We start from the raw sequence: 23,346 nt of genomic DNA on the forward strand, positions 1-23,346 counted from the left end.
CGGATTCAAGAATGATGATATGTGCCCATGTGTTTTTATAAAGAAAACTACATCTATGTTCATTATAATTGTTGTGTACGTTGATGATTTAAATATCATTGGGATTCCTGAAGAGATTCCAACAATTATAAAAACTCTAAAAGAAGAGTTTGAGATGAAAGATCTTGGAAAGACTAAATTTTGTCTCGACCTGCAGATCGAGCATATAAAAAATGGGATCTTTATTCATCAAACAACATATACAGAAAAGATCTTGAAGAGATTTTATATGGATAAGTCACATCCATTAAGTACCCCAATGATCGTAAGATCTTTGGATGTGGAAAAAGATCAATTCCATCCTAAAGAAGAAAATGAAGATATCCTTGGTCCTGAAGTGCCATATCTTAGTGCCATTGGAGCGCTAATGTATCTTGTTAATAATACGTGACCCGATATATCATTTGCTGTGAATTTACTAGCAAGATATAGTTCCTCTCCAACCAGAAGACATTGGAGTGGAATCAAACAAATTTTTCGATATCTTCATGGGACGGTTGATATGGGATTGTTTTATCCCTATGGATCCAAGTCACAACTAGTTGGTTATGCAGATGCCGGATACTTGTCTGATCCATATAAAGGGAGATCTCAAACAGGATATCTGTTTACATATGGTGGAACAGCTATATCATGGAGGTCCACGAAACAGACGATTGCCGCAACCTCCTCTAATCATGCTGAAATACTTGCGATACATGAAGCTAGTCGCGAGTGTTTTTGGCTCAGGAGTTTGATCCAATATATTCTATCATCATGTGGACTGATTGATCATAAGATAGCTCCAATTGTCCTGTTTGAAGATAATACAGCATGCATTGCTCAACTTAAGGGTGGATACATCAAAGGTGATAGAACGAAGCATATTTCTCCCAAATTCTTCTTCACTCATGATCTTCAAAATAAAGGGACAATTGATGTCCAACAGATCCGCTCAAGTGACAATCTGGCAGATTTATTTACAAAGTCACTCCCAAAATCCTCCTTTAAAAGATTGGTACATAAGATTGGGATGCGCCGATTTCGAGACATTAAATGATGTCGGCAAGAGGGGGATACTGTACTCTTTTCCTTGGTCAAGTTTTTTCCCATTGGGTTTTTTCTTGACAAGGTTTTTAATGAGACAGTTCTCATCACTAAAGGATTTTGTACTCTTTTTCCTTCACTAAGATTTTTTTCCCATTGGGTTTTTCTTTAGTAAGGTTTTAACGAGGCATAATCCTAAATGGTCATCCAAGGGGGAGTGTTGTGATAAGCTTAAGTTACGTGGATGCCCATTTATGATGGGCGGTTTAGTTTTTCCAAAGAAGAATACATTTAATGATAATTTGTAAAAGCTACCTCATGAACACTATAAATAGAGGCTTAAGCCCCTGTACGTAACATACAACAATAATAAATAAATACTTGATCTTTTCTTTCTACAAAGCAATATAATAATATTCTCTTTCTTTCTCTTACGAGTAAATTACCAATTTCGCCCTCGAATTATCAGAACGCTGACAAAAATAACCTCCACTTTTATTAACGATAAAAATACATCTAAAATATTGAAAAACGCTACAAAAATATCCGACCGTAAATAAAAAACTATTCTGTTAACAGAATTGGTTGAGCTGTCAAATGGATTCTGTTACATCCCTTCTTTTGCTTCTCCTTCGTTCTCCCTCACTCCCTCCCTCCCCAAAACAACTACAACAACAATAATAAACATCTCAGACATTCCTTCCCTCCCGCAACCCTCCCAAAAGTCACTGCAAGCTACAACAGCAACATATCTCAGTCACTCCAAAATTGCAATAACAACAACAACATCATCTTCCTAGTTGAAGCTCCTGCAACAACATCTTTCTCACTATTTCTCTCCTCAAATACGATGTTGCCTCTTCTTCCACAATTTCTTTCCCTCAAGTACGACAATGATCTTACTTTTTGCCAGTGTCATCTTGCTCATCCACTTCTCCTTCTTCGATTATTCTCTCTCGTCGCCTCTCTCTTTCTCTCTCCTTGTTGTTTTACTCCTCTCTCTCCTCAACGACAGCGCTTGCAGTGATGCTACCGTCTCCTCCCGTCCTCCCTCTCTCCTTAAAATAACAACAACAACAATAAGCAACATCTCAGTGACTCCCTCCCTCATCCAAACCTCCCAAAATAGACCTTCGCCTCACCATCTTCATCTCAGTCACAGCAATAATCAGCCAGAATCAGTGATAATCATTCATAATCACCAATTTCATATATTTCATTATACTTTTTTTAATAATATATTAAAGATAGAATCCAAAGAGAAATAATGACAAAGAGAGAAGTTGGAGAGAGAGAGAGACTGTCCATTGCTGGCTTACTGCGAGAGAGAAGAGTAAGGCGCTGCAAGACAGATTTTTGACAGCGATGGAGGGGCAGCGAGCAAGCAGCAACAATGATGACGAATCTGAGAGGAAAAATTGAGAGATCTGCTGCGAGAGTGAAAAGGGTAAGGAGCTGTGAGATCCACTTCTGACGACAACGGCAGGGGCGGCGAGCAAGTAGCATTCGCAACAACGAGATTCTACCATTAAAGATAGAGAAAGTTGCGTGGGTTGATGAGCAACTGTTTTGTGTGTTGGAGAAGTGAAAGTGAGAAGAAGGGAGAAGAATAAAGGAGTAAGGAGTGGAGTGTGACAGTGTGAGACAAAGAAGATCAAAAGGCAACAGCCATGGATTCAGAGTGAGAGTGAAGAAGGTAAGACATAAGCTTTTTTGGGGAGATTTGGGGGAGGGAGGGACTGAGGGAGTGAGGGAGAATAAAGGAGAAGCAGAAGAAGGGTGTAACGGAATCTGTTTGACAGTTCAGCCAACTCTGTTAACGGAATAGATTTTTATTTACGGTCGGGTATTTTTGTAGCATTTTTCAATATTTTAGGTGTATTTTTTTCGTTAATAAAAATAGAGGTTATTTTTGTCAGCGTTCTGATAATTCGATGACAGAATTGGTAATTTACTCTTCTCTTACTATAAACAAATGCAATTTTCTCTCTTCTTACTTTTAATACTTCTTTCTATCTTTATATATATATTTATGCAATTCTCTCTCTCTTTATTTTTTATACTATTTTCTATCTTTATATATATATACACATTACAACATATAATATTATTATATATATACAAATCATTATTAAACTAATTATTTTAATACTAGAGTCTTATATTAATACATTTTTATTTTATATTTAATATATCTTTTTATTTATTTTACAACATAAAACAAACTTTTTCTTTTATGTAAATTAATATATTTGCAATATATAGTATGGCCTAAATTATTTGTGTAATAAGGATTAGCTTTACTCTATTGTGTGATAAATTCTAGGAAAGGGCCAAAGCAAAAACCAACACAGAGAAATCTCTAACTTGACCAAAGCTCATAACAATACATCTTGGTTTTCGTTTTTTTTTTTTTTTTTGAGTTGGGGTTTTCGTTTAACAATAGCAAACAGAACTGAAGGCAAAATTAAAATACATGTTTTAAAAGGCCTAGCCCAAAGAATTGGGATATTCTCATATAAGCACAGCCCAAAATTGGAATATAAAGCCGAATTGGATAAAGATTAGGGGAAGCAAAATGATTATTAAAACGCCCACCGTGGGGCTCGAACCCACGACCACAAGGTTAAGAGCCTTGCGCTCTACCGACTGAGCTAGACGGGCTTTGATTGTAAGTTAAGGGTTTAAATTTTTAATAACTTAAAAAAAATTTGATGATTTCGTTCCCACTAAATTATGCTTAGATATCTTTGACCTCTTATGGGATTAGGGTTATATTCAATTCTCATTATTACCGAAAAATATATCTTTAACAATTTTTTATAGACAATTTTGTCTCAAATTTTTATTAGGCTGAAAGTTCCGACATGTAAATTATTTATTGGACCAAATTGTCTATTAGAGTTTAGAATGATATTTTCTTTTTCCTTCATTTGGGAAAAAAAGAAAAGGGTCATTTTAATCTTGAGACATATATTATGATTTATCAATATTAATATAGATACAAAATATGACATAATATATAATATGTGGATACTTTTATTTAAAATTTTTATAAAATACGAGAATATATTATATATAAAATATAATTTTTTTAAATTATTTTTAATATTTTTTTAATTATATAAAATATTTAAAATATTTTTGTTTTAATAATTAATAATATATATTATTTTTAAATTAATTTTAAAAATATATATTAAAAATAAAATTAGACATATTGATATATGATGATATTTAAATGTATCTAAAAATATCTAAAAAAAATTTTATTAAAATATAATTAAACGTAACAAAATATACATATCGAACAAATATCAATAAATATCATATCTAAAATACATCTAATATTCAGACACCACAAAACAGACGCAATAAATTATAGAAGTGTTCATAATTGATAGGATATATAACATATATTCGTGTATATATGAGAGAGCTAATATAATTACTTTTTTTAAATGAGAGAAACAAATTTGTTTGTGGCGAGAATTATGAATTATGAGGAAGAATTTGTCATGAGCTCATAATATACACTTTTTTATTAATGACCTGGTTATACTTTTTTGGACTTTGTTATTAATTGCTTAAAGATTGGTACTCCTTCCCGGGACGGTTAGTTTCCTTTTTTTTTTATGGATAGTATTGTTTTTTCAAGAATGCAAATATTTTAAAATAATTTATATGCATAACTAATTAGTTTCTATTAATTTATATAATACAAAATTATGATAAACAACATATGGGTAGAAATTTATTTACTATATATAAACTAAATACAAATAACAAAATCTTATTACCTCAATAAAATCATTCTAATTTTAAATTCCTAAAATAATTTTTTAGTGAATTTAAATTTTTATGCACTTTTACATTCTTAATATAGAAACATTTTATTCACGAATTTTATCATATGTTATTAGATCAATATAAATAACTAATTTTACATATATAACCAATCAAATAACAAATTTGAATAAACAATTCTATAAAAGTTTTATAATATCAATAATTAAAATTTAATTAATTATTAAAAATGTTGTTATTTGTTTATAGAGTTTAATTTTATAAATAATTTTATACAAATACTTAATTTTATATATGTATTGAAAAAATATTTAAAAAATAATTTTAAAATAAATTATTTTTACTGAAATAAAAATACAAAATATTATTGTGTCAAACTATTTTAGTGAATAAAAATAAAATTTTTTTAAGATAAAAAAAAGGAGAATATATATAGCTTTCGTAAATTTGCAAATAAACAAATATAAACATCGTGTTCTGTGCACCTGCAAGTACACTCTCTCTCTCTGTCTCTCTCTGTCTCTCTCTGTATTTTCTCTCTCCTCTGCGATCGGTTCTTACTTCTTCCCTTACTCCGTGATCGGAACCCTAAATCTTCCGTCACGATCCTATTTCGCGCGTAGATTCCACTCTTCAGAGTACCCAACCCGCCAACAATCCCATACTCAACCACATTCTTCTCTCTCACCTCCTCTTTTCAACTCATCACTGTTCTAGAAGATTCCCACGAGAGACTAACATTCCCTTTTCGGTGTGTCCTGATCGGAACCCAAAGGGGTCTCAGAAACACGCACAAATTTCATAACTTTTCATATACCGTTTTCTGTCTCTGTGTGTGTGTCTGTTTTGTGCGTTTGTGGTGCTTTTTTGTATATCTTGTTTGGGTAATTTTGAGAGAAGAGGATGAGATTTGAAGGATGAACGATGCCTGTGCTGCGTAGCGGAGCGCGCAGGGGCCGGGCAGCAGCGAAGAAGAAGAAGCAGCAAGAACAGCAGGAGGAGCCACAGCCACAGCCACATCAGCAGCAGAGTCCAGTGGTGGAAGAGGAAGCGATTGCTACGAGAACAAGGAGGCGTCGTGCAGCAGCGGCGGCAGCAGAGGTTATTGTGCCAAAGAATAGCAATAAAAGGAAGGAGGAGGCGCTGCTGAAGGTCAATGAGAGGGTAGTTGTTGGGAAGGAAGAAGAGAAGAAGGGAATTGAGGTAGGTGAAGGAGCCGATAAAGAAGAAGTAGGAGAGAAACAGCTGGATGATTTCGACAGCGGCGGCCGCAGCAATAAGGCCAATGCTGGTGAAGATGAGGGCAGCACTGCTCCCCTTCCAGAGAAGGTTTGTTACTATCTATGCTTCTTGTGTCTCTTTGGATTATATAATCCAATCAATATGCATGTTTGTTCAATTTGTTTTTTTTTTTTTTTTTTTTTTCTGGTTGATCAAAATCTGTCATTTCTTGAATTTTAATTGTGGTTTATTATGCCTCGAGGTTTGAATATAGTTATGTTTCATGATATCGGATACTATGGTGCATGGCAGGGTGTTCTTCAAATTGTTATTAATGTGTAAGTAACTGTTTAGGGTGGCTAGTAGTCAGGGAAGACTGAAACTCAATCTCTTTGAAAACTTCCTATTTTAGTCATTCTAGTTTTGATGATAGTGACACCTTTGTTTTGGTTTAAAAGTTTTCAATCCATTATTTCACTTGCCTTTTCTCAACTTATTGTGATTGTGTATTACTTTTGGGGAACATTCTTGATGAATTCTCTTTGTTCGGTCTTGATATCTTTTAAACTGACGAATCTGCATATGATGGTGGCTTGCTTCTTGAGTTTGTTTTCGCAAATCGATAAGGCATTCACACAGTCTGCATCGCAATTGTGTTACTGTAAAATGGAATTATCTGTGCTGATGTCACAAAAAAAATTGAAATCATGGTTGCTAACGGTTGTTTCTGCACTCAGTTAGGGTCTTCAATTCTCCCTTGCTTTTGTTTTCTTAGTTCATCAGAGGACGGGAACTGTCTTTTGTTTAATTTTGTTTTACTTATCTTGATGCGTCATTCTATTTTAAATCTCTCCACACGGTGTTGCCTAGATGTCAATGAGTAATAATTAAATAATTATTCTCAAAAACATAGATGACTACTTTTGTTTAATTGATACCTGTGTACTAATTTTTTTGTCACTATGGCACAGATTCAAGTAGGTGGTTCCCCTTTGTATAAATTAGAAAGAAAACTTGGAAAGGGTGGATTTGGTCAAGTATATGTTGGTCGACGTCTTACTGGTGGAAATTTGAATGAGAGAACTGGACCTGGAGCTGTAGAGGTATGCGCATGCTACCAACCTTGGGTGATAAGTTGTATTTTCACTTTTAGTTGTGCAAGTAATTTTAATTTCTGATATGACAGTTTAAACTTTTGTTCTCAGGTTGCATTAAAATTTGAGCATAGAAGTAGTAAAGGATGTAATTATGGACCACCATACGAGTGGCAAGTGTACAAGTGAGTGCTAGTTTTGACCTCTGTATTTTCTCTTGGCTCGGTTTGTGTACCTTGCTTCTTTTTCAATCTTTTCCCTCTGCTTGCGCAGTACTCTTGGTGGCAGTCATGGTGTGCCTCAAGTACATTACAAGGGCAGGCAAGGTGACTATTATGTTATGGTATGTTTTTTGGGTCCGATAGAGCTTTTTTTTCTCAATTATTACATTCTGTTTTATAATTTTGAATTTTCAATGGTGCTGCAATATTTCCCTCATCAGTTTTTTTTCCCCCTTATGAAGAGTCTGTTTGACTTGAGGAATTCATTTTTTCAGGTTATGGATATGCTGGGTCCGAGCTTGTGGGACGTTTGGAATAACAACTCCCACAGGTAAGTGCTTTGCAAAATATTTGCCTGGTGCGTGTGAAACTGTGTTTCCCATTGTATTTTTGAGATTCATTTGCCATTCTAATGTGTTTTTTTTTTTTTTTTTGTATTCCAGCATGTCCACTGAAATGGTCGCATGTATTGCCATCGAGGCAATATCCATCTTGGAGAAGATGCACTCTCGAGGGTAATCTGTCTATCATCCTTCCTAAACATATTCCTATCAATCTATGTAAACCTAGTTTTTAGTATATTTATTCATTTTATGAATCTACGATTTGGTAGGCAGCTTCTATAGAAGCTAGATCAATTGCTTTGCTATGCTTTATGTTATGCTTCGCTTGTTTTACTGTCATTCATGTTAGTAATTGAAATTGTGTTTCTTAAACTATATGACTGCTAATTGGCAGGTATGTGCATGGGGATGTGAAGCCTGAAAATTTTCTGCTTGGTCCTCCTGGGACACCTAATGAGAAGAAATTGTTTCTTGTCGATCTTGGTTTGGGTATGATGTAACTGTTGACTACTTACTCATCTATTATACAACAATAACAACCAAGCCTTTTCCCCCATGATTTTGTTAGCTAATTTACTTACTCATCTATTACTCACATTTAACAGCTACTAAATGGCGAGACAGTACAACGGGTTTGCATGTAGAATATGACCAAAGGCCAGATGTTTTCAGGTATTGATAATTGCTTTTGGATTATGTTGGAAATGCCATATTGTCAAAGGTTTCTATGTATTTATATTAACCTATACCTTCTTGGTTTTCTTATGTTATTCCAGGGGCACAGTCCGTTATGCTAGTGCAAATGCCCATTTAGGGAGAACTGGAAGCAGGAGGGATGATTTGGAATCTCTAGCTTATACACTGATTTTTCTTCTTCGAGGTCGTCTTCCTTGGCAGGGTTTCCAGGTTAGACAGTTTTTAAATAACTTAATATCATATCCTAATGCCCAGCTTTGTAATGATGGACCTTGACATCCTTTTCACAGGGAGAAAACAAAGGATTTCTTGTTTGCAAGAAGAAGATGGGAACGCCTCCGGACAGCTTATGTTGCTTTTGCCCCCAGCCTTTTAAACTATTTGTTGAACATGTTGTGAACTTAAAGTTCGATGAAGAACCTAACTATGCAAAATACATTTCTTTCTTCGATGGAATTGTTGGTCCAAATCCAGATATCAGGCCGATTAATACAGAAGGAGCACAAAAGGTAATGGTTTTATTATTCTTTTACCCTTTTGTTGCTTTATATGCATTCAAAGTTCATAATCTAATAGACTTGATATTACTATCTTTTTTCCCTTGAAGCTCATTGGCCACAAGAGAGGCCGGCAGGCAATGGAAGATGATGATGACGAACAACCAAAAAAGAAGTATCGTATGGGTTTGCCAGCAACTCAGTGGATAAGCGTTTACAATGCTCGTAGACCTATGAAACAAAGGTATATAGTAGTATGCTGAAAATTTTGTCGTCTCCCTTGTATGATTTCTATGCATAAAAATCAGTGGTGAGCATCTGTTTCCCCATCTGTAAGATTATGATGATGGCAAAGACACATGTCATCTATGTTAATCAATCTGACACGCCTTTTGTGTGTATTTGTTGAATTGTATGTTTGATTTAATCAGACTCCTTTTAAATAACATGAATTAGATGATAATTATCCTATTAGAATGGAACTTGATGCACAAGGAATGATTATCCTTGTGTTACAGATATCACTACAATGTGTCTGATCAAAGGCTATCCCAGCACATTGAGAAAGGAAACGAGGATGGTTTATATATTAGCAGTGTTGCTTCATGTCAGAACCTGTGGGCCTTAATAATGGATGCAGGAACAGGTTTCACTTCCCAAGTGTATGAACTTTCCTATTACTTTCTCCATAAGGTAACTTTCAATATGTTGCTTTAAATTCTTCTTGTGAATTCTTAGAATTTTCGGTTTAGCATCATATATGCATGCTTTTAGAACTGTTAATGTTTATTGCTTTAAGCAACACATGCTTAATAAAGAGAAATTAATTGTCTTGGTGTGTTTTAAGGAATGGATCATGGAGCAGTGGGAAAAAAATTACTATATCAGCGCAATTGCCGGAGCTGCAAATGGAAGCTCGCTAGTAGTGATGTCTAAGGGTTAGTTCCTCAAACAAGTGTAGTTGCTGATGTGTTGGCAATTTTCAATTTAGTTTTCTGTTAACAAAGATCATGGATTTCCAGGCACACAGTATCTGCAGCAATCATACAAAGTTAGTGATTCGTTTCCTTTCAAGTGGATCAACAAAAAATGGAGGGAGGGATTTTATGTCACTTCAATGGCTACTTCATTGAACAGATGGGGAGTAGTCATGTCTCGTGGTGCAGGATTTTCGGACCAGGTCACCATTTGATTTTGAGCTTTACATACTGGTAATTCAGTTGATAATGCAACTTCTTAGCGTGATTAACCGACCTTTATATTCGTCTCCTGGGTTTCAGGTGGTTGAGCTAGATTTCCTGTACCCTAGTGAAGGGATTCACAAGCGGTGGGATTGTGGATACCGAATCACCTCGACTGCCGCAACATGGGACCAAGCGGCTTTTGTCCTGAGTGTGCCCAGGAAGAAGCCTGTGGATGAAACTCAGGAAACACTTCGGACTTCTGCCTTTCCGAGTACGCATGTCAAGGTGGATTATACTTTCATTCGTGCTCTCTCTCCATTACTAGAACCTATGTTATTATCCTCACGGCCGTACTGTGCCTGTGCCTGTGCCTGTGCCGCTACGCCATTACTTTTTGATGCAGTCTCTGATTCAACTTCTATAATTGGTTTCTTACAGGAGAAGTGGGGGAAGAACCTCTACATTGCTTCTATATGCTATGGACGTACAGTTTCTTGACCCTGCATGTGTCAGTTGCGGTTCTGGTGATTATGGCTGTTCTGCTACCACGCCCCAACTCGAACACGGTGAAGATATGTGAAGTGACACGATTGATGATGGCGCAGTGCAGGCTCCGAGAAATTTTGATGGCGACACGAAAAAGGGCTTAACATTGTTTGTAGGTAGCACATTATCTTGGGTTAAAAGTAATATCTGAAAGTTGCCATTGGGGTGGTAAATTGGTTCATGTCAAAATATCAGTTAATGTTATGCAAAGGAGTCACCTGTTTTTCTTCCCCTTTAATGTGATTTTACTTACCCTGTTAAGGACATGTTTATATAGGTTCATGGTTATTCCATATTTCCACTCCAAGTTTGATCACGAGATCGATATATAATAGTAAAGCTATTAATAGGCGTGTTTGGAAACCAAAAATTGTTCATAAATTATTTTCATTTTAATATTGGGACGGCTGTGTTTCTACGAATATCAATTAATTTTTATTTAATATGTGCAAGAATTATATATATATATAGAGAGAGAGAGGTAAAAGAAAATGTAAGTATTTTGATGTAGTGATAAAGTAAAATATACGTAATCAATAAAAATAGTAGTTATTTTTGCTAATTAGGCAAATTTATTATTAGATGCATGTGTGAAATTGTTCTGAATTTACTATGTATCAAAAGTAAATTCTAACAGGATTTTTTTTAATTGCGCAGAAATATTTGTTGCATTGTTTATAACACTAAATATTAGGGCTTTATTGTTTATAACACTAAATATTAGGGTTGTACACAGATCGGATTGGATATAGCTTATAATTCTATCCAATTCGCACTGCACTAATTGGATTGGATCATATACGATATTCGCATTTTTTCAAGTTGGATCCGATCCGATTCGCGTCGGATATCGGGTATATCCGTATAATTCAAAAAAATTGTTTTAAGGTTCTTTTTGGCTCTAGAAAATCTATTTTTTTATCTGTTTAAGCCTATTTATTCTTAAAATATTATCAATAAAAGTTTTTTTAAATAACAAAAAAAATAATAACACAAGATCTAAGTTAAAGTACAACATAAAAAATTAAAAACAAGATATCATAAAATTTATAAAACAACACACAAATTCATATCACATTAGGGTTTACTTTGTTAAACAATGCTATTTATATGAGACGTGCGGATATGCAGATCTGGAGATCGGATCCGCAAATATTACTGCCAAATCCGCAATCCGATCCTACCAAAGTGCAGATCGAATTGGATCCGATCCGTTGACTCTGCGGATTGGATAATATCCGCAAAATTCAGATCAAATGCATGCGGACAATTACTGCAAATATGCGGATATTATCCAATCCATATGCAGCCATACTAAATATCAAACTAGATAATAAAATAGTTTTATACTCTCTGTAAAAAAAACATGGCTGTAATAATTTACCCATATATATGATGGGGATAGATTTGGGACACGGAAGACATACCTTTATTCTGATAATAACATCTTGCAATCATAATAGACATATGTGTCCACCAATGGTGTGACGTTTTCTTCGCCAAACAATTATGATTGTGCAAAGTTGTCTAGAAAATGGGCTACACTGTTACCTCCACGCTTAGTATAAGTATTCAAGCACTAATCAATGGGAATTCGGAACAAAAAAGGACAACGCAGACATTGCATATGTTCCTACCATACATGCCGGAAAATGTTGCATATGCTAGATGCTACACATCCATGTGATTGATCATCCTTTTCTGTTGTAATTAAATAGCATTAGATTTGGTCTGCTCTTTAAAATTGTAATCATAAGTAGCTTAGACACGAAGTTTATCTTTTTTGCTTGGCCTAAGCCACCCATAATATTATTGATCACTTATAATTTCTCTATCCAAAATTTGTTGATGCTAACCAAATAATATTTTTAAAATATTCAAACAACATCCTTGGATATAACATAACAATATTACAATCATAAAGAAAGAAAGGAAGAAAGGGAAACACAATAAATTTGGCTCTTATTCATCCCCATAGGTCCTCTAGGGGATTTAGGGGGATTTCTTCAGGGACACATTCCTCTTGTGTAGGTCTACAGCATAACCTGTTCCACGAAACTCCTTCCTGTCACATGTAAAATAGAAGGATTCAACCACCATATGAAGCAAAATTCGACAAGATTAGTTTTCATGTACCCATGCTGTCATCCAATAGAAATCATGGAACTTGACATACCATGAATCATGATAAACTATTACACACGGCACCCCTCGATTTTTCATGCCTATGCTAACCTCATATTTATAAGAAATGTTAGCGTCACATTTTATAAAATACATATGTTTCAAGTTTCGCATAATTTAAATACCAGTTTTAAGTCGGTGTATCGTTTTACAAATGAAAAAAGTATCGTGTGTAACATGTTTAACCACAGGAGAAGTGAATGTAATTTACCGTAAGAATAAATCATGTTGACAATTCCTTTGATTTTGATTGGATAAATTGTGTACAAACACATTTCAAGATTGACAGCATGACTGCTTGTGATATGGGAGAGTTTTGAGAATAGCATTGAAAAAAGAAAAATTGAAGTTACCTCAGTTTTATCATGAACATAACGAACAATGAAGATACACCTACAGTCTGTAGGACCATGGAGCCTTCTGAGGACTTTGACAACACGAGCATCAACATAGAGCGCATAATCATGTTTTTCCTGTGAGGAAGAAGAAACAGAACAAACAAATGCCAAAGAGAGAACTTATAGATGAGTTTTGATGTCTGTACACAAACAATGACTTAGCAACAATTCAATCATGTCACAAGCAAATTGCACAAGATAAATTGAAGATTTAAATATGTTTATAGTCCGTATAAATATAAGTAACTTTGATTTTATCACCTCTAGAATTTTCTTTTGAATTTGGTCTCTCTTTTCTTCTATTGATAGGCTCTTAGTCCTACTCTCTAGATCTGATGTTATCATGTTTATAAGGATCAAAATAAGGTTTGAAAACATGTATATTGACCAGAACAAACTTGCATTGATTACATAGATATTGTGAAGTATTTATAAAGATTACAATTTTGAATGGTCGGGGCTAGAGAGAGAGAGAGAGACCAAAACCAACGCAAAATTCTGGATGGATCAAAATTGAAATGACCTATGTTTAGAGTTAACCTTAGCTTGAAATAGAATGAAATAGCTAGAGTTCCACTTACCAGGAAACACAGTATAAGATCTCCATCGTTGACCTTGTGACACTCTGAAGGTTCTAAAGGGATGGATCTCTCACGCACCCCCTCTTTTACATTAATCCACTCATCCTGCTCCTTACCAAATCCGGCATATCGAATACGCACTTCCTTAAATGTACGTAGCAAGATCCATTAACTTTAATTGGTTAAAATCCGCAAAATCCAATTAAATTGCACACATAAGCTTGTAGAGCTATCAGAAGACATCAGGATATAACTTGCAATTTTCTCCTACTTCACATATGACATATGTATACAAACAAAATTTGCATAGATCATTTTCCAACTTTTGCATCCTTTTTTCCAGTGAAAAAAATAACCCAAACAAAAATAGCCTGTTGTTATGCACAAGTTGTTCGAAAGATACTATTGGAGCACACACTGACTAAAACCAAGGTAAATTTCAGTTTAATCATTAGTTAATTTAATGGAAGGAACATCTGTGTACCTCCAACTTAAAAGTTGATAGATATTTTCGAGTAAAAGAAGGCAACTATTGCAGGTGTGAAAGGAACTATCACTCCTCTCTCGATTACAACTTTTAAACAATGTGTCTCAGTTCCTAAAAATGAAAAATACATAAACATATAGCAGAATCTTACAAGTTCGCCTGTGCTCAAAACTCTATAGTTAAGGAATGATGCAACATCATGCCTGTAATTAAGAAATCAAAGATATCAGAAAACAAACTGATGAGACAATAAAAAACCCATTTTATGAAGGAAAGAGCAGTTTTAGCAGTACTTTTAGAAAAGGGGGGGGGGGGGGAGAGGAAAAACAAATCACACCTTATAATTCTCGAATGATGAGTTTTAGGAGAGGGGGAGAAAGACATACTCATATTGGATCGTGCTCTAATAGAATTTCAAAACAAAATTCACCCACACCTTACAATTCTCTTATGATCCAAAATGCATAACGATGCCACACACATTACAGATAGTTAAACACAAGACAAGACATGCATATCAATTAGAAGGTCATTCCTCACCATGCAACATCTTTTGAAGACCTTGCCTCAAATGTCAACTCTGAGATATCTTCTGCTCGTTTGCCTGACATTATAATCATAAATTCTAGTTGAATTGAGAAACGTATAATGACTGAATATAGGGCATAACTCTGTTAATCATCACTTGTCCATTTAGGGTTGTCACCGGATCCTATCCTTGCTGAAGTTAATTGAAAAAAGAAACTTTATAGAACTTATGTTCTCCTGTTTATTATTAATTTCTATAGTTGTTCCTTAAATCTGTCTCAACAAAGCTTCACATGAATAACATCACCTTACAATGTGCACAATTGTTCAGTGATTTCATTTCACATTAACAGAAATCAAGAGTCAGAATTTAGCAGGGAGAGATCTGATCAAAGTACTATTCAGAAAATATACTTTAGCACTGTAACTTGATATGAGGCAAAACAATAGGAAGTTCAATGTAATATAGAAACTGGAAAGTGTAAATACTAAAAACCCTTATTGATATCAAAAGAAACAAATAACCACAGCAGATTCTTAATATTATTATTTAACTGACAGGTTGTAATACAAAATAATATGTAAATACCATTATTGTTCCTAACTTTTTTATGTTTTGGTAATTGGAGGAGCTAAGAGCAACACAAATCAGGTGAGCCCTTTGTTTCCTAAAGAAATGATAGCATGATAAGAATTTTTAGGCTTCACATATACGACTTTAAGAACATAATGAATTTAAGTGAAAACCTTTTGCATTTGAGGAGCTTTTCTGCCCATTTCTTAACACAGATGCTTCTGAAAGATCGATATATAGGTTCATTGAACTGGTAGTGGAAGCAACATTAGTCTCTGACTCTTTCAGTTTATTTTGAAACCAATGCCGCACCTAAACCCCATTGCAACAAATTCATCATTTAAAACATCCTCTGCATGAATTTCAAAACATGTATAAATGGTAAAGCAACTGTAACAACCTGTTCCCAAGTTAAAGAAGCTTTACCAGCACGTCTTGATGAGGAACTGCAACATAAAAACAGCTCAATTATGAAATATTAAGTAAAGTGGTAAACGTAGCACAAATTCCTCTTTATTTATTCCTGTAGTTAATACAAGACTGTAATTAATCACCTAAAGCTTATGGCAACCGACTTGCAGAAATTCTGGTCAACTGATTTTTCTCCCATCTCCTTATATATTCTTTCCAATTCATTGACCTATGCATCAGTGGCCACAGGAACATAATAGAGGAAGAGGGCATGGTTTAGTCAATATAAGCAAAATGCAGCTAACAGCACCAATATAAAGAGGAACACAAAACATTCAAATAATGCATCATATCTTTTAAAATAAGAAATGACTGTACATAACAGATAACACATCCATAATTCAAAGGGTAAATTATACTGAACTCCAATAAGAATTGGTGACATTACACCCGACAACTCTCCATTCGTAAGAATATACATTGACCTCAACTGAAATTTAGGTTACATGATACTCAATACCTTTAGATTTTATATAATGTGACACTAGTCTCCTCTATAAACATGACTAATCAAGTAGTGTCATGTAAATATGTAATATTGCATAACCTCATGTTATGAAATCATGAAGTTTTATATTAATACACCCCTTTTTCACAAGAGCCTCGTTTGGGCTTAAAGCATGAAAACAATGCATAGGACCACCCATATTGGGGAACATACAACAACAAAGCCTTATCCCACTAGGTGCGGCTATTGAGGAACATGAATGGTTTTCTATCTAATGCCTCATGGGAGGTCCATGTAATTTAATAGTCTGCTATGGAAGATAAAACTCCTCAATACAAAGTGAAAAGGGACATTACCTCATCTATGGAGAACCTATCCATTGATGCAAATGGTAACAGAAATGTATATAGATAAAATCAGCCTTCAAGTTCAGGCTTGCTTCAAATTGGTTTTCAAGAATAACAACAGCGAGCAAGTTTGGAATTCACTGCCATATACACACACATCAAGCAAAGAGGAAAAAAAAATTAGAATAGCTATATCTAATATCACAGTCCCGTACTCCCGTAGAATACAAAATTACATAGCTATCAGAATTTTACAAAGACATTTAATCATATATTGTTAAAGTTTAAGAATCAATTATAATCAAACAACCTCCAAATTCAAGTTCAAGAATCAAATTATAGTTAAACAAACTTCAAACATCAGATTATAACCAAACAAAACTCAAGTTTGCAGTGTTGTACTATCATAACATATTAGAATACAGAAAACCAACGTCTACATAAAAACAAGCTGCATTAAAAACTTTAGGGCAAAAATCAAACAAGTAATTCTAAGTAATCCTTTTAGCCCTTTAAAAAAAAAAAAAGCAAGCTCATCACTCATCAGATTCTGACATTGCCGTGAATTAAACTATATATCTAGTGGAACCGAGCATAGGAATTGAAATGACAAATTGAAAACCACTTAAAAACAGGAAATGATGATATCCACAAATCATCAATTGCATTGCCATTTCAAATACAATTTCCATGCCCTCAAATTGCCTAATACACTATCTCACATGTCCTCAATAGACATACATTCTCGAATGGTTGCAGCTATATGTGTCACCTCCTAAACCTAGAATCACATTCAAACACTGATAAATCAAAGAAACCATTTTCCCCTAAACACGAAGCTTAGTTACTCATAATCCTTTAGATAATTCAATTCAATGTAATGCGTTTCGAGAAATAGAGAAAGAAATTACCGCCAATGGAGAATTAAATAGAGAGAGAGAGCTGACTAGAAGCAGAGGGTGAAACCGTGAAAGAGAAGGAGGAGGAGGGAAGTGAGAGAAGCGGTGGAGGGAAACAAGAACGGGAAACGGAGGCGCAACAGAGGGCGTTAAACGGAGGCAGTGAAGGTCGACGGCGGAGCGACGAACAGCGACGGTGATGCAGAAGGAGGAAAAAAAGAAAAAGGAGAAAATGAAAAGAGATGCAAAAGAAGGAGAAGGAGAAGAAGAAGGCGTAGAAGAAGAAGGATTAAAAGAAAAAAAAGAAAGAGCAGCCAGTACTTGGAACGCATGAGTGAAAAAGTAAAACAGAAATATTGGATTTGATTCATTTAGTTACAAATATTAATCACGTGGTTATTCAAATTTTCTTTTTATGTTTTCATACTAATGAATAATGACGATTGCTAATTTTAAGTACATATCAAATAAACTCCTTAATGAATAAAAAGAGAAGGAAAAACAAAAATATACAAAAGCTTTTATCATTTTAGGGCATAACAAGTGTAACCGATGTTATGAATGTGATAAAAATAAAATTATAATTTTAAGTTGTTTGTTTAAATTAATTTGAATTATAATAATTTAATTAATAAAAAAGTAATATATTATGCGTTGTTCATTTTTTTAATTTGGTGTTAAGTGTATCAACTCTAATGGTGAGTACGTGATTGCGCGACGGGTGGGCGGCTTAATCCGAAAAAATAGATAACTCTAAAGCCTTGATTATCTTTTCCATATTTTATTCCCAACTTAATTATTTGTCTATTTTTTTGATATTCTGAATTGCTGTTTAATGCTCTTTGAACACTCAACATACTATTCTGTTTATCTAACTAAGTAATTTAATCAACCATTGTTGTTTGATCTATCAATCCTCGTGGGATCGACCCTTACTCACGTAAGGTATTACTTGGTACGACCCGGTGCACTTGCCGGTTAGTCTGTGATTGTAAAACTGCATCAAGTTTTTGGCGCCGTTGCCGGGAATTGATAGTGATTAACAACTATCAGTTGTTTGATTGCTTAGATTAGACGTTTTAATTTTAATTTTATTTAAATTTTATTTTATTATTTTTGAAAAAAATATTTTAAATAAATAAATAGCACTAATATTTTTCTTAATTTCTGAAATTAAGTTTGGTGTTATCTAATTATTTTTATTTTAACTTTTTTCTATTTATTTATTTATTTTATTTAGTATTTTTTATTTCTTTACACAGGTTACCTCACTGGGAATTCTCTGCACTCTAACGTAGAGATTCCCATTCTTTCTTGTTTTCTGTTTGTTTATGCGCAGGAACAGAGACAAAGAACATCTGTTAGACTTTGATCCTGAACCTGAAAGGACTTTCAGGTGGCGTTTACAACAAGCAAGATGTTACAAGACTGCAGAATCCACTATGGATCCTAACAATGCTGATAATGCCAATGTGGCAAACCCGAATGGAAATGAACAACAAAGGAGAGTACTTGGCTCTTTCTCCGCTCCTACAGCAGATCTGTATGAAAAAAGCATTGTGGTGCCTCCTATAGCTGCGAACAACTTTGAGTTGAAGCCACAATTAGTCACCCTGGTACAACAAAACTGCCAGTATCATGGTCTTCCCCACGAAGATCCAAATCAATTTATTTCTAATTTTCTGCAAATTTGCATTGTGAAGACAAATGCAGTGAACCCAGAGGTGTACAAACTCATGCTCTTCCCGTTTGCTCTGAGGGATTGAGCAAAGCTATGGCTAGATTCCCAACCCAATGAGAGTTTTGATACTTGGAACAAGGTGGTTACTGAGTTTCTCACTAAATTTTTCCCACCAAAGAAGCTGACTAAGCTTAGGGTGAAGGTTCAGACCTTCAGACAGAAGGATGGTGAAACTCTGTATGAAGCTTAGGAGAGATACAAGCTATTGACTAGGCAATGCCCTCCGAACATGTTCTCCAAATGGATTCAACTAGATATCTTTTATGAAGGCTTGGGTGAAATGTTCAAGATGTGCTTAGACAATTCTGCAGGAGGTTTACTGCACAAGAAGAAGACACTAGAGGAGACTATTGAGCTGATTGAATTGGTTGCAAGCAACCAATATTTATACTCATCTAACAGGAATTCTGTGAACTCTGAAACCCCTCAGAAGAGAGGCGTGTTGGAAGTAGAAGCTGTTAATACTCTTCTTACTTAGAACAAGCTGATGTCTCAGCAAATAAATCTACTTACTCAACAGATGGGTGGCATGCAAGTCTCAGCTATCAACACCCAAAATCCACGACAGGAAGTCTCCTATGACATGGCAAGTAACTTTATGCAAAATGATAATTATGATAATTATGGATTAACTTTTCTTACAAACTATTTTAATCATGTAGAATTTAATTTATGGTAAACTATATGTGACTAGACCCTAATTCTTTAGACCTTTCTAGTCTCCTCTAAAATTCATTAACTGCCAATTCCTTGGTCAATTAATTCCAATTAGAGGGTGAAGTTCAAATTTCAGTTTATATGCCACAAAAATTTTAATTACCCAAAAATAAGGAGATTATAGGTCATGTATCCCGTTAAATCCAAATAATTAAAATTTAGGAGAAATTGTTTTCAAGCTGTTGTTCAAGTAAAGAGTTTTTCCAAGTTTTATAAGAACTCAAATAGAAAGAGGGTCATACTTCCTTTCCACCCAAATTCATAAGATAAAAAATGAAAACAATTCTTAAATTATAAATCCATACGTGAATTAAAATAGAAAAAAGCAATAAAATCAATCCATACAAATAGACAGAGCTCCTAACATTAACAATGAAGGATTAGTTGCTCATGAAATGCGGAATGTAAATTTGTATAGAATTGGAAGTTCTCCGGGGGGCTACTAATTGAAGATAAGTCTCTCCTTTTTATAACTAATCCTAATTAATTTAAAATCTAATATCTAAAATTAAGATAATATCTTTTCCTATTTTAAAATCAAATTTTGAATTTAAAAGTTGAATTAATTAACTACTCCGCGTCTTATAATGTGGGGATCACTTGGCTCACTAGATATGTGCCTAATTTGGGTGCTAAAATGGGGTCCAGAAATTACCTCACAGTTTTTTCTTGCGTTTTCTGCATGTGGCACATGTCACGCGTACGCGTCGCTGGTCTTCTTCGCAAGTCACGCGGACGCGTCGGTCACGCGCACGCGTCGCTGTGAAATTTTTCAAATCACGCGTCCGCGTCAGTCACGCGTACGCGTCGCTCTTTGCTGCTATCTCCTTTAATTCTTGAGCTGCAGAAACTCCATCAAATCCAGTCGAATGCTATCTAAAATAAAAAAAATTGCAAAAGACTCAAAGTAGCATCCATATTGGCTAAAAGATAATTAATTCTTTATTAAACTCAATAAATTAGATGCAAATTCACTAGGAAAAGATAGGAAAGATGCTCACGCATCACGGCTATGACAAGCACGTGACGGCGCAACGGATTTGTTCTTTATGCCATTAAATGATTGCTAGGTTTATTCACTTATTTGGGTTTAAGGTTGTTTGTGTGCTTTGTTGTAATAAGTAACAGTTAGACCCCAATTATGATAAGATCTTGGTCAAGATAAGAGGGAAATTGTTACTTAGATTTATGAAAATAGATGAAGTAGTTAAATAGGGGGAGTGGATCCTCTCCAATGAAAAAAAAAACTGGATGGTATCCAGTGGAAGATCTTACCTTTCATTGCATTCTCTCTCTCATTTATTTCTGGTCCCACTTGTAGAATTAAAAGTGGGAGATTACACTTTATTCTCTCCAGTAATAAAAAAATGGAGAGGATCCATTTCCTTAAATAGGTGGGTTAAGGAGTTATTTGCTGTGATTGTATTTGGAGCTCAGTTAAATGGATTGTGCCTGTGTTTATATTTGTGTTTGTAATATCTATTTAGTTTAATTTTTATTTTTATCATATGTTACAGTTAATTTTAAAATATTTATTTAATACACCATGTGCTACTACTAAGAGTATTTTTCAAAAAAATAGATATAATATAATTATAAATATAACATAAACAAATATATTAAATAAAAAGTTAAATCAATATGCTTATCAATGCATTTGTTAAGTTTTGGAAATTAGAAAATAAGTATGTATTCGGTTGTTTGGTAATCACATAGATAATTGAATATTTGGATTGCAAATTAATCTCACAGTGTAAATTTTATTTTTTCTCATTTTTAAATAATTAAAAACAGAAATTAAGAAAAATAAGTAGTAATATATCATGAAAAAAGATAAAAGATTTTGCATATAAATAGATAATTATTACAAAACAAAATTTTGTTGTGAAATATTAAAATTTTACTTACGGTAAATTATGAAGATCAACCACAATAAGAATGACCACTCCTCCCTATGTTTGCCCATGATATAAGTTATTCTTTTTCGGTCAAGAGTCTAATAACATCTAATTAAAAAAATTGAATTAAAAGTATCAAATTAAAGACAAGTAAATGAATAATATAATAAATTACTTATAAATTAAATAGATTTTATCAATTTATTTTATACTAAATGATAAAATTAACAATATATTAATAAACGGATATACCTTTAAAAAAGTCATAATACAATTTCAAACATTTTTACCAAATAACTCTTGATTGAACAATGGATTTTATCACACTTTAAAATAAATTAAATATAAAAGCTATTAACACTTATAAACCTATTAAAAATATTTATAAATTAGACCTAATATCACTTGAAAGAATCATGAAAAATAATCAACTAACCTTATCATTCATTCGAACCATTTCTATGTAAACCGTCTTGCTCTTATCAAATTTAGATGGGACTTTTCATAACCTTTTAATTATTACTTTTATTTTCTGAACATTTTCATCACATAATCTACCATAAGTAATACTATTGATAGAATCATAATTAATAGCCATTAGGTATAAAAGATAAAAAACAGAAAAAAAACTATGTCTGAATTATGAATCCTCTAAATGATAAATAATTATAAAATATCATATTATTCAGTTTATATATATACACACAGTAATTGTATACGGCAATAATTAGGTAATATTTTCAATAGATATACTTACTACAATTAGGCAAAAATTATGTCATTGTATTTTATTAACCTTTATGATTAATTTAATAGAGATACTTGTTCAGTATATATATTATCTAAGTAGTTAAAGAAGAGAAAAAAGATATAATATTAAATAAATAAATAATTATCAAATAATATAGAGTAAAAATTTCCTATTCTATACAAAATGATATAATCTCCAATATATTCATTATATAAAATAAATAAGTTAAATTTATTATCAAAATTTAAAAACAACTAAGAATATTATTGGACGTGTAAAACTTTTAATAAATATTATTATTGATTTATTCGGACCAAATTATTAATTATTTTATTATCTGTTTACAATAATTTTATATAGTTGATTAAAATAATTGTCATATAAAAAATAATATTTATTAGAGTAAACACCTAATTCGGTCCTTGTCCATTTTCACGAAGGACAAAGCGATTCCTGTCCAAAAAAAAGGGACACTTTGACCCTCAACCTTTTTATTTTGGGACAATACGATCCCTCTGTTAAAAAAATTATTTAAATAATAATAAAAATTAGTTTTGTGGGAGTTTTATTTGTATTTTGTGGGGGTTTTAAACCTCCACAAATTATTAATAAGTTTGTTTTTGAAAAATCCCTTCACCAATGGTGGT

The 23,346-nt window shown here is 33.5% G+C and overlaps 2 protein-coding genes and 1 non-coding gene across 3 annotated transcripts; 1 reads left to right on the plus strand and 2 right to left on the minus strand.

The window, feature by feature from the left end:
- Positions 1-3,656: 3,656 nt before the first annotated feature.
- On the minus strand, positions 3,657-3,729 carry TRNAK-CUU (transfer RNA lysine (anticodon CUU)). Its single transcript has one exon. It is a non-coding gene; the product is annotated as a tRNA-Lys (tRNA).
- Positions 3,730-5,319: 1,590 nt separating this feature from the next.
- LOC112709928 (casein kinase 1-like protein HD16) lies at positions 5,320-11,073 on the plus strand. Its single transcript, XM_025761927.3, has 16 exons — positions 5,320-6,201; positions 7,065-7,196; positions 7,299-7,372; positions 7,461-7,530; positions 7,684-7,739; positions 7,852-7,923; positions 8,147-8,241; positions 8,358-8,424; positions 8,529-8,658; positions 8,739-8,957; positions 9,056-9,189; positions 9,464-9,638; positions 9,793-9,883; positions 9,968-10,125; positions 10,226-10,414; positions 10,568-11,073. The coding sequence occupies exons 1-16, from the start codon at positions 5,797-5,799 to the stop codon at positions 10,625-10,627; spliced, it is 2,127 nt and encodes a 708-aa protein (XP_025617712.1). The 5' UTR covers positions 5,320-5,796; the 3' UTR covers positions 10,628-11,073.
- Positions 11,074-12,448: 1,375 nt separating this feature from the next.
- Positions 12,449-17,952, minus strand: LOC112709929 (protein SAWADEE HOMEODOMAIN HOMOLOG 1). Its single transcript, XM_025761928.3, has 10 exons — positions 17,605-17,952; positions 16,703-16,833; positions 15,982-16,067; positions 15,828-15,873; positions 15,601-15,739; positions 14,866-14,929; positions 14,477-14,528; positions 13,839-13,982; positions 13,213-13,332; positions 12,449-12,740 (listed from the first exon to the last, which is right to left on the minus strand). Exons 2-10 carry the CDS (start codon positions 16,724-16,726, stop codon positions 12,642-12,644), a joined length of 774 nt encoding a protein of 257 aa, XP_025617713.1. The 5' UTR covers positions 16,727-16,833; positions 17,605-17,952; the 3' UTR covers positions 12,449-12,641.
- Positions 17,953-23,346: the final 5,394 nt, after the last annotated feature.

This window comes from Arachis hypogaea, chromosome 9 (assembly GCF_003086295.3).
Source record: "Arachis hypogaea cultivar Tifrunner chromosome 9, arahy.Tifrunner.gnm2.J5K5, whole genome shotgun sequence".
Lineage (NCBI taxonomy): Eukaryota > Viridiplantae > Streptophyta > Magnoliopsida > Fabales > Fabaceae > Arachis > Arachis hypogaea.

Excerpts from the sequence above, each read along its gene's own strand:
- LOC112709928 (XM_025761927.3), top strand. The coding sequence starts at position 5,797 with ATGCCTGTGCTGCGTAGCGGAGCGCGCAGGGGCCGGGCAGCAGCGAAG. Across the intron at positions 7,924-8,146 it reads GAGAAGATGCACTCTCGAGG|GTATGTGCATGGGGATGTGA; the intron begins GTAATCTGTCTA and ends GCTAATTGGCAG. Across the intron at positions 8,425-8,528 it reads CAAAGGCCAGATGTTTTCAG|GGGCACAGTCCGTTATGCTA; the intron begins GTATTGATAATT and ends ATGTTATTCCAG.
- LOC112709929 (XM_025761928.3), bottom strand. The coding sequence starts at position 16,726 with ATGGATAGGTTCTCCATAGATGAG. Across the intron at positions 15,874-15,981 it reads TCGGTTGCCATAAGCTTTAG|TTCCTCATCAAGACGTGCTG; the intron begins GTGATTAATTAC and ends TTTATGTTGCAG. Across the intron at positions 13,983-14,476 it reads TTTTGAGCACAGGCGAACTT|GAAGTGCGTATTCGATATGC; the intron begins GTAAGATTCTGC and ends CGTACATTTAAG.